Source organism: Xenopus laevis, chromosome 5L (assembly GCF_017654675.1).
Source record: "Xenopus laevis strain J_2021 chromosome 5L, Xenopus_laevis_v10.1, whole genome shotgun sequence".
NCBI lineage: Eukaryota > Metazoa > Chordata > Amphibia > Anura > Pipidae > Xenopus > Xenopus laevis.
In genome coordinates this window covers 2754381-2766399 of record NC_054379.1, presented here as the reverse complement: position 1 = coordinate 2766399, position 12019 = coordinate 2754381, and the positions used below count along the sequence as shown (strand labels likewise).

Here is a 12019-nt window from a genome sequence, read left to right as displayed (position 1 = left end):
ACTGCCCATGGGCAAATTTGCCCAGTGTTGATAAATGAGCCCCACTGTCTATGGGAATCCAAACGGCCGCCACTTTCCTAACTGTCATTTCTGTTGTGGGATTGGCTTTGTTCCCCTTGCTGAGACTTCTCTGGTGAGATACAGTCAGAGTTGTCTCTATAGTTGATCCCGTGGGCTTACAGCTGGATGACGCACAACTGGGACTCTTTATGGCCGTCACTTTCTCACTTTCCAGCAGCTGCACAAAAATGTAACTGGTCTGTACTGGAAATGCGCCAGAGCACTGGGATAGACCAGAGAGGAGCTCTCATTATACTCACCCTGGTCTCACCTCTCTATTTGTTCCATAACTGCTCCAACTGAAACGGGACAATCGTTTACTCATTTGCTAATTTAACCAATCAGCATGAACCTTCTGAAATCCCCTGTTTCTAATTTTAAAAGTGTAAACTCGCAAAATAAATGTTTTTTTTTTTTTACTGCCAATATAATTCAGTTACTGAGAAAGGGAAAGTCTTGAGTTAGTCGCATGTTTCTCTTGTCAGTGACTTTACAAGACATTCCTTTTATTTGCCTGTTTTTAAAGGGGTGGTTTTAGTAGGTTAATCGCTAATTCTGAGCAACTTTTCAATTGGCCATCACGTTTTCTTTATTATAGTTTTTGAATTATCTGCCTTCTTCTTCTTCTGATTCTTTTCAGCGTTCAAATGGGGGTCACTGACCCCATCTAAAAACAAATGCTCTGTAAGGCTACAAATGTATTGTTATTGTTACTTTTTATTACTCATCTTTCTATTCAGGCCTCTCCCATATTCCAGTCTCTAATTCAAATCAATGCATGGTTGCTAGGGGAATTTGGACCCTAGCAACCTGATAGCTGAAATTACAAACTGCTGAATTAAAAGCTAAATAAGTCAAAAAACACAAATGAAAATCAATTGCAAATTGTCTCGGCTCTATAGACAGAGCTTAGAGGGAAAGACAACCGAAATGCACACAATCTCCTCTGGATGAATCAGCTTAATGGCACTTGCTTTAAAATGGATTAAAAAAGACAAAAAACAAATTGATGTAAATGCACCCATAGTGGAGTACTTTTGCAATGTACATTCATTTTATAGTTTTAGCTTTTTTTTGAGACAATGGCAGTTTTCGACTGCTAATATCAGGCTTTTGGCTCTACTGCGCTTTTTGCAGGTCAGACCAACTTTCTATACATATTCTCAGTTAAGCGTATGTTTCCTTTCCTTATATTCGGTGTATTGCCTTGCACATTACTGCATGGAAAGTCTACGGAAATCACTGTAAAGTACAATTAATATGTTATAAATCTCACAATATTAATAGGCAGCAATATAACCAATGAAAAAGGTTAGGATGCATATACACGTTGTAAAGTTATTATGGACAGACAGTCAGGGTTATTATATATATTGTTAGGACACACAAGACATTCAGGCATTTAAGAAGAAGAACTAACACCCCAATAAAATATGGTATTTGTTTCCAAAATGAGCACAAATTTGAAGCTTTATTTGGTCTCAATTTCCTCAGTAGGTGAGAGTCAGAAACATTCAGTTATATTTACTTTTGCTTTTTGGGACAAACTAAAATTTTCCAGGTTTTTTTTTTTTTTTTTTTCAAAATCCAAATTTTCGAAATTTATTAAAGCCCAATGCAGCAAAATGCCGAAATCCAAAAATCCACTATCTCAGACGAGGTTGTGTAATAATGACAGAGGTCCCTTTTTTATTTTGAAATTTCTGTGGTCTGCACTGGAATCAGCTGGAAATCCGACCATTTTGGGGAAAAAATTTGAAAATTTCAGGCTTTTAGGGAAAAGACCAGAAAAAAATTGAGTGATTCGGGAAAAAAAAATCAGAAAAACTCATATAATTCAGTTTTCGCTTGATTTTATCAAGCCAAACAGGTTAAAATCAGCTTTTTAAATAAGGTAAAATCGGGTATGGGAGTTTGGTCATGGTTTTTTTTATTTTAATAATGAGATAAATTCTGATTTTAGTAAATAACCCTGTCAATGTTTTATAGCCGGCGGCCATTGCCACAGCTGTAAACATTTGAATTAACTGCTGATCTTATAGAATTCAGAAAACAGAATAACATTATAGTGTCAGATATAAGGAACCCTCCCACCCCGTCCCTTGGTAAAGACCACTCCGGGGGGTGCCTTCCTTATTTATTTACTATGCCCTGGTAAGATGGATTCCTCAATGTTCTGTTTAAATGCAGAATCGCATACCATTTATTTATAAAAATTTAGGATTGCAAACATGGGGAGACCCATTTATCAAAGGTCGAATTTATGTGAATTTTTTTTTTTTAAATAATAAATTTAAATATTTTTTTTTATAAAAAATTTGAACTCGAACAAATATGACCGAACCGAAAACTCAAATTTGATTAAACTCGAATAGAGTTTTTTCTCTGAAAAAAAACTCGAATGTCACAAAGGCTAGTAATATCTTCATATAAGTCACTGGACCTCTGCCGTTGACTTCTACATGAACGCGGCAGGTTTTCGGTGGCGAATAGTCAAATTCTAATTTTTAAAGGGGTTATGGTTTGATAAATTTTAAATTCTAATATAAATTAAAATTCAATTCGAGTTATGGATTATTCACAATTTTGAATTTGAGGGTTTAGACCATAAAAAAAATTTGAATCGAATTTTCAATTTGACACTTCTGCCCCTTAGTATTTTGCATGGAGCAACCATAGAGAGGGGTGTTAGTTCCAGAACAAGGTTATTAGGCAGAGACAGCAAAGAGACAGCAGAGTGCAGTTGGAAGGCTACAAAGCACAAGCACAGCACATTGTAGTGAGTTGAAATTGCACTGCCTATACCTTTACTTTTAGGCAAAACCTTGGATCTGAAGGCCGAAGAGGCATTGGCAGTTGAAAAGTCGATTGCTGTAGTGGAGAAGGCCATAGATCCCAAATCTTTCCTCCTTTTCCCGGATGCATGATCCTCGGGACCCTCCAGATTGTCAGCACTACCTGCCCATTGTCCACCTGCCAGGACCATGGACTGCACCAGATCATTCATGGCTGGGATGCAAATGAAAGCAAATGAATCAGCGGGTGGCCCCATGGGTCAGTTCTGGTTACACAGCCGCTCAAGCACTCAAAGCATTTGGCACATCACAAAAGCTACAAACCACAAAGCCATTTTGGGTTATGACATGCATTCTGTTGAACAGGATGAAAATGTGAGCGGAGTTTGACACCCCATGTGCCGTCGGCATTTGTTAACGTGTTCCTGCAGAGCCGTGGGGAGCAGCGTAGCTTAGGAATGACCCAATGAAATGACGTGAAATAAGCAGAATCACAAGGACTTCGGCTGCCAAAGAGTCCAAGCAACTACCTGAAATGCAACCGGGCCTCTATGGCAGCACATGAGTGCAATTTGGCAAAGAAGAGTGCAGGTTACTGCTACAATACTGTACATCATTTACCAACATGTGGCCCCGGGCCAAACAGATCAAATCTAATTCCTGATTGGTGGCTGTGGGCCAATAGGGGCACCATTACTATGTTCAGAAATGAGTAAAAAAGATCTGAAAAAGATGGCACTTCAGAAAACGGGCCTCTGACAATGTATGTAACAGCGTTAAGGTTAATCTTTGCTTATTGTTTAACTGTTTTGAATAATTCACATCTAAATACTAGAGAACTAGCCTAGCGTCTGAATACTAGAGAACTAGCCCAGCGTCTGAATACTAGAGAACTAGCCTAGCGTCTGAATACTAGAGAACTAGCCCAGCGTCTAAATACTAGAGAACTAGCCTAGCGTCTGAATACTAGAGAACTAGCCCAGCGTCTGAATACTAGAGAACTAGCCTAGCGTCTGAATACTAGAGAACTAGCCTAGCGTCTGAATACTAGAGAACTAGCCCAGCGTCAGAATACTAGAGAACTAGCCCAGCGTCAGAATACTAGAGAACTAGCCCAGCGTCTGAATACTAGAGAACTAGCCCAGCGTCTGAATACTAGAGAACTAGCCTAGCGTCTGAATACTAGAGAACTAGCCTAGCGTCTGAATACTAGAGAACTAGCCTAGCGTCTGAATACTAGAGAACTAGCCCAGCGTCTGAATACTAGAGAACTAGCCCAGCGTCTGAATACTAGAGAACTAGCCCAGCGTCTGAATACTAGAGAACTAGCCCAGCGTCTGAATACTAGAGAACTAGCCCAGCGTCTGAATACTAGAGAACTAGCCTAGCGTCTGAATACTAGAGAACTAGCCTAGCGTCTGAATACTAGAGAACTAGCCTAGCTTCTGAATACTAGAGAACTAGCCCAGCGTCTGAATACTAGAGAACTAGCCTAGCGTCTGAATACTAGAGAACTAGCCTAGCGTCTGAATACTAGAGAACTAGCCCAGCGTCTGAATACTAGAGAACTAGCCTAGCGTCTGAATACTAGAGAACTAGCCTAGCGTCTGAATACTAGAGAACTAGCCTAGCGTCTGAATACTAGAGAACTAGCCTAGCGTCTGACATGTGGATGGAGTGCCAGTGATTCTCAGTAACAGGAGAAAGAGTGCTGTTGGGGGGAAGCCTAGTGAGACATTAGTAATGGAAGCCGGGGCACTAGTGGACACAAGCTGAACTGATTGAGAGTCTTACACACGGAGCGGCGGTAGAGGGTCTTCATTTTGTCTTTATCCTTCGGTCGGTTCCTCATAAAGGGCAGCTTTTTCAGCGCAACCACTTTAATGTCACGGGATGGGAATAAAGCAAAAAAAACAAAAAAATCAACAGAAGGGGAAAAAAAGTGGGGAGGGGGGGAATGAAAGAAGAAAAAGAAAGGGAGAAGAACACATGGTAGAAGTTAAATGCTGAAAGGAAAGACAGAGATGAGTATGTTTGGACTATGCATGCTCTGCTAACAACACACACAATGCCTACCCCCCCACTGGAAATGGAACACAATGGAATGTATTATGGGGGGTATTATGGGGGGGATCATGCCCTACGTCTACTGGGTCAGTTACACAATTCTCTTTGTTCTTCAATCTGCTGCTTTGTCCAACACAAATAGAGAGAGAGGCGCTGATTGAACTGTTCCGTGGATCTCAATCATTTAATTCCAGCCTGTTGACCTAATATTTGGCAACATTTATGGCTTTTCAGGACCCACTAGGACCTGGAATTGAAATAACTGGGTCCCCAAAAAACACTTCATTTAAAAAAATAAGCTTCCAATCAACGTCTTGTCAACTGGTCTTAATTTTTTTATGCTTTCGAAATAATTTAATATCTTTCTCCTGTTTGCCATTGAAGCTCTTGTCTACACGCTAAGGCCACTCAAAAACACATTTGCGCCAATTAGTATAAAATAGGTCTCCGGGGGGCTCCACTATGTCTGTCTCTCCCTGACTTCTCCCCAGTGGGTCATTTAGCCAGATGCACTAAGGTTAAAGGGATACTGTCATGGGAAAAAAATTTTTTTTCAAAACACACCAGTTAATAGTGCTGCTCCAGCAGAATTCTGCACTGAAATCCATTTCTCAAAAGAGCAAACAGATTTTTTTATATTCACTTTTGAAATTTGACATGGGGCTAGACATATTGTCAATTTCCCAGCTGCCCCAAGTCATGTGACTTGTGCTCTGATAAACTTCAATCACTCTTTACTGCTGTACTGCAAGTTGGACTGATATCACCCCCCTCCCTTTTCCCCCCAGCAGCCAAACAACAGAACAATGGGAAGGTAACCAGATAGCAGCTCCCTAACACAAGATAACAGCTGCCTGGTAGATCTAAGAACAACACTCAATAGTAAAATCCCATGTCCCACTGAGACACATTCAGTTACATTGAGAAGGAAAAACAGCAGCCTGCCAGAAAGCATTTCTCTCCTAAAGTGCAGGCACAAGTCACATGACCAGGGGCAGCTGGCAAATTGACAATATGTCTAGCCCTATGTCAGATTTCAAAATCGAATATAAAAAAATCAGTTTATTCTTTAGAGAAATGGATTTCAGTGCAGAATTCTGCTGGAGCAGCACTATTAACTGATTCATTTTGAAAAAAATGTTTTTTCCCATGACAGTATCCCTTTAATGAGAGAAGCAGTTGAACTGCTATGGGGAGGTCTCCAAATGCACCAACTGGGGCGACTGTTTGACAAAACATTTGTGACTGTGGGAACTGCTGCAACCACTTAAAGTAATAGCTCATTGTTTGTACCTCCTGCAAAACCACAGCCTTCCTTTCTCACTTGGACTATTATTATGTTTCTAAGCACAGACATGTACATGCCTGATCCATAAAGCTCTCTGTTAGCTGGAAACTTCAAGAGTGCTTCTGATTGGAAATAATAATGTTAATTTCAATGTATTATTTTGCTTGTCAGTGGCTTTAAAATGAGGACTGGTCTTAAAATAGCAATTATATTTCTCATTTCCAAACAAAAACCCTCTTGAATTGCCTCCTTGGTGTACTAGGCCATTAATGGAAATGGACATTAAATTGTAAACAAATAATTCTAGGAAAGAACCCGTGCATAGTTATCTTTCTTGCCAGAAGTAATAGAAGATACAACAGATATCTATATATAGACTATAATCTAATATATGAATGTAATCTTGGGTAAAACAGATGGACTGCCCTGTTGTGACCTATAGTTGGATAAAGTAGTGAAACAGTTGAAGAATCATTTTTTATCATAGTACTTTAGTAATTATAAATAATAACAGTAATTGTATTTAGCTAACGGCTTGTGTTTTTAGCAAAAAGAACATTTTATTGGGAAATATATGTCTTTATTTATATAGCAAGGTGGTTTATTTGAGGTATTTTCCAATAAGCAATTATAAAAGCACATTAGTTTGCAAATCCAAATGGCACTGACAACAACAGTCATTATTAAGTACTTGGAAACTCAAGCATTGAACAAATATATAAAGCTTGCGCCATCATTTATTAACATTAATGGAAGTATTAATGGAAATGCTTCGTTAAGTAGAGTCGTCTGATACTGAAGATCAGAGGAGTGGATTATTTGGGGAACATATAGACAGAAATGGCACAATGTTAAAATACGGATAGCGATGGAGCACGTCTGGACTACACAGGGGGACACTGGAAACAATGACGCCTAAATCACCAACACAGATACGAAGGCAAAGAATTCTGGAAGGGTTATTTAAAAAAGTAAGAACTATAGCGGCTTCCATGATGAACAAAAACTATTTCAAGCCATATCCCAAGCTAACAATTAGGCCGTCTGTATATAAATGGCGCAAGTCACTTTGATCACTTGAGATTTTATACACAAATTTTGAAAAAAGAAAATGTCTTTTATGGAAATAATGCAATTGATAGTCGATAACTTCTGAAGTGTTACACTGTGAGTTTGTTCAGATGTTTAACAGTAGATGGAATAGACATAGAAAGTAAAAGTCCACATTTGCATGCAATAAAGAAAAAAAAAAAAAAACTAGCCATCTTGGTTAGAGGGACGGAAGAGTTAAATTATGAGGGGAGACTGACAAGGTTGGGGTTGTTTTCTCTGGGGGGAAAAAAGGCGCTTGTGAGGGGACATGATTAGACTTTACAAGTACATTAGAGGACATTATAGACAAATAGCAGGGGACCTTTTTACCCATAAAGAGAATCACGTACCAGAGGCCTCCCCTTCAGACTAGAAGAAAAGAAGTTTCATTTAAAGGAACAGAGTAGGGGGTTCATCACAGTGAGGACAGTGAGGTTGGGGAATGCACTGCCGGGTGATGATTCAGTTAATGACTATAAGAGGGACTTGGATGATTTCTTGGACAGACATAATACAAAGGCTATTGTGATACTAAACTCTATAGTTAGTATAGATATGGGGATATATCATTTATGTGACAGTAGGGGGGGGTGTATGGGGCTGGGTTTTACTTTGGAGGGGTTGGACTTGATGGACTTTGTCTTTTTTCAACCCAATTTAACTATGTAACTATGTAACTATCTTAACGAGCCAATTTGCCAGCCGGCATGTGCACAAAGTTTAACATCCCCTCCCTTTCCCTTTCCTGCTTTGGATATATCAAGAACAAAGCCTAATTCCTAGTTAGAATCTGCATTCGGTTTGACATAAAAAAACATTTTGAAGGGGATCTTTACTCCAAAATCATTGAAAAATTTGAATTAATGTATATTAAAATGTTTCTTAGCATTCCATTCTGTTTCATATGCCAAAAAGACTTTTGAGTAGATGTCCCCTTTGAAGGCAGATATATAATTCCAACCTCTCCCACGTGCTTGATCACAAAGTCCTTCTACTGAAATTTCCATATAAAGCCAAAGTAACTACCGGATGAATAAAAATATATGTCAGACCCAAAGCTTATCTGAGTTTGGAGATTTGGGTCTCTTGTGGGTGGATCCCACGTGAGTCAAGAGTAGAGGGATATTAGGCTGTAATTAGAAATGTTGCTGTTATGATTCTTTGTGAAATAAGTCAATGGCAGCCTACAAAGCGTTTCTAAGCTAGGCCATAAATTACTTTAGAATCCAGTTATTATACTGTGATACTTTCTAAATGTCAGTCCTACTTATTTTCTCCGAAATAAAATTGACACTTTGTACATCTTGTATAGTATTTATATTTTTCATAGTGAATGGCCCACAGGGAGATTAGTAGCTGCTACTTAGTGCTGGATAGAAATAGGTTTTATTGTTCCCTATAGGAGTAAAATACATGACTTGCTTTATACAATCCTGTTTCTATCCATATACAGGTATGGGATCCATTATCCAGAAAGCTCCGAATTACAGGAAGGCCGCCTCCCATAGACCTAATTTTATCCAAACAGTAGCTTGTACTTGATCCCAACTAAGATGTAATCATAGGCAAAACCAGCCTATTGGCTTTATTTAATGTTTACATGATTTTTTAGTAGACTAAGGGGGTTATTTATTAAGGTCCGAATTTTTCTAAGTATTTCTAACATAAAAATCTGATCAACTCCCAACTGCCCGAATTGACCTTATTTATCATTAAAAAATTCAGAAAAAATCTGTCGGACAAAAATCCAATCACTTCGGGCACTTTGCCTGAGAAGTACGAATTTTTCTGACTTTTTTCTGCAAATACTACGAAATTTTTGGCGTTTTTTAGTCCAAAGTGCACAAAATTATTGTATATCAGTACGGACAGCAGCGCAAACACTGGGACCTTCTCCATTGATTTATACAGGACCTCGAGAGCTTTGAGATGCCGGATTTTCGGAGTCTGACTTTTAAGACCATCAGGCTTTAATAAATTCCAAAAAAATTTTAGGTTTTTTTTTTTTAGTCTGAAAACTACGAATTATTTTGAATTTCGGCTATTCGGAGCATAATAAATAACCCCCTTAATGTATGGAGATTTTAATATCCAGAAAACTCGATAACAGGTCCCATACCTGTACTTACTAATCATTCAGTGCCATAAGCCAATGAAAACTGCTAAAGTGACGTATGTTAACAATGGCTGAAGAATTGCCTTCAGTGTTTGAAAATCTTATTCCAAAGTGAGGTTTTCCTTTGTCCTAATTGGATAGTTTTACTATATGAAAATGGGATATCTTAGCAGTTCAATGGATTGTAGACAAAAAAACAAAACTATTTGGAACAATTCTACAAAACCCAATTTCGTCTGCTCTCCTCATCTCATTGAGTTACAAAATCACTGACTATGGAAGAAGACAATATTACTCTAAAAGGCTGAGAAATTCTTCTTTAGGAAACTAAAAAAAAACATTTCTCTACTGCAATTTAAGATCATTGGATGTTGATCAAATTTTCATTCACCATAATATTTCTTGAGATCCATGGGCACAACCCTTGAGATTATCACAAACATCTTCATTCTCAAGAAAACTTGACGTTAATAAATACCAGATATAGATGTGAGAAACTGATGCTCTAGCATCAATGGATTTCTCACTGGTGAGAAAAACTGGGACTGTTTGAATTTCACTAAATCTGCCCCATGAAAGCTAATGCAGAGATATGAAAGTAATGAAAACGATGCTGCGCTACTGTATATGTCTGCCTGCTGGACTGTATATATGGGGAGTGGGATGGATTACAGGAAAAATCAGAAATGCAGAAGGACTGAGATCAAGGCGCGGGAACACGGGACACATTTAATAAATATGAAAACACAAAACCTGCAGAGAATGGCAATATAAACCAACAATGAACATACAAGATAAAGAAAACTGTTTGCAAGTGTGATACGTCTCCAGACGTCAATAACGTGGAAATATTTAATAATGCTTGCTCTCATTAAATAGTTTATACATTGAAGTAAAATGAAGAAAATGATTTGCTTCTGCAGAAAGTGGCACCTACCATTATATAGTGAATAAAGTAGCCCCTCTTGTAAAATATAAGGATATTATAAGTTACCGAGGAGTTTCATGACCATATAAAAGTACGAGGCCGAAGGCCGAGTTATACAGGTCATGAAACTTCGAGGTAACCTCTAATATCCTCATATTTTACAACAGGGGGTACTTTATTATAATACACAAATTTTAGTGAGTCATGTGACAGAAATGACATCACTACTCACCGTTTATAACTGATGACATCACTACTCACCGTTTATAAGGATATAATTTACAAGATATTCATGGCTTTTGTGTATTATATATATATATATTATAGGGAGACATGTTATAGACACTGGTAATCTAAGATCATTTTCAAATGGACTTGGAATTTTGGCATTATTTATCTGTTTTAATCATTTTACTAATTTTGTTTCAGTTTTGTCTGTTATTCCAATACTTCCCGGATGATCGCAGCTTAAAGGGGCAGTTCACAGCTTTTGTTAAACTTGAGTGCAATGAAAGGGGATTTGTGTTGAATATACGTTTTGCCTATTTTATCCACAAAAAATCGATGGTTTTTGTTGTTTATTGAGCTAAACGGGGCCAGAAATAACACTGGTAATTTATGTATTTTGAAGATCCAAACATGGAGTTACTTCAATTTTAAACATAAACCATACTTTTTTTTTTTTATTAAAATAGAAAAAATATTTCCCATGTTAAAAAAAGGTTTTACAGTCCCTTTTATATGCCCGGCATGTTGACAAACTAACCAATAATTGTCTTAGATTAGATCTACAGATGATTTTCATAAGCAAAGTAATATTTAATTGAAGGCACTTCTCACCTTCTGTATCTTGTATAAGTGGTTACTGTTTATTCTGGTAGGGGAATAAGATGTAGATATGGGTTTGTAACCTAGTACTCACTGCTGCTCTTTTTTGCTCCAAGTGGATGTCCATCTTCAAGAGAATTGGAACCAACAGAAGAACTGTCCTGACTGTCGCCGAGCGGTAACTGCAAGAAACCTTCACTGGACTCGGAGCGGGATGGGACCATCGTGAGGGATCTCAGGCGTTCCCGGTTATTATCCTTCTTAGATTTGATCAGCTTCCTCATTTTTAATGTAATCCAGTTTCCTCTCCTTAGAGATACAGAATACAGAGCTATGCTATCATTACGAGCACATCTGGCCACACACTTTGAGGGCTAAAATGACCTTTTAATTGTCCGCTTTGGTATTTTAGTAAATGGCTCAATCATCTATGCTATGGCAGACTGTTCAGCTGCAGGAGATACAGAGGCCCCATGAGGTCCTAACTGATGAGCAATTAAAACATATAACAGGTCAACCTCTGGATAAATTGGGGGCCCTAAAATGAATTTCCTGTGGATGCCAGTAACATCTAGTTACACCACTGGACTCTAGGTTAGCTTTACAATGGCTTTAACAACATGTCAAAATTCTAAATAATGCAATCCAGATTCCAAACTATTGAGTCATTCTGGTCAAAGCTACAGCCCAATGCTACTGGGTCAAAACAAAAACAAAATGGCTAAAGAAGTGCTCCTGTTAGTGACCTTATAGGGGTTCTAAAATACATGCCCTATTGGTGAGGCCAAAGGACACGTTTGCAGTTCTATAAATATGATCAAAATAAAATTGAACTTTAGCTGAAT

At 38.1% G+C, this 12019-nt stretch overlaps 1 protein-coding gene across 7 annotated transcripts in view; it reads right to left on the bottom strand.

Annotated features, from left to right (window-relative positions):
• The window catches only part of ccdc88a.L (coiled-coil domain containing 88A L homeolog), a 117420-nt gene that overhangs the window by 15182 nt on the left and 90219 nt on the right, over window positions 1–12019 (bottom strand). For 5 of the 7 annotated variants that reach the window (XM_018262510.2, XM_018262511.2, XM_041562433.1 and 2 more), the window contains exons 25-27: window positions 11269–11483; window positions 4650–4733; window positions 2866–3069 (exon numbers count right to left, since the gene is read on the bottom strand). In XM_018262510.2, coding sequence (XP_018117999.1) covers window positions 2866–3069; window positions 4650–4733; window positions 11269–11483 — 503 coding nt within the window. The remainder of the gene's footprint in view (window positions 1–2865; window positions 3070–4649; window positions 4734–11268; window positions 11484–12019) is intronic. The other 2 variants (XM_018262513.2, XM_041562434.1) reach the window with 2 other exon arrangements.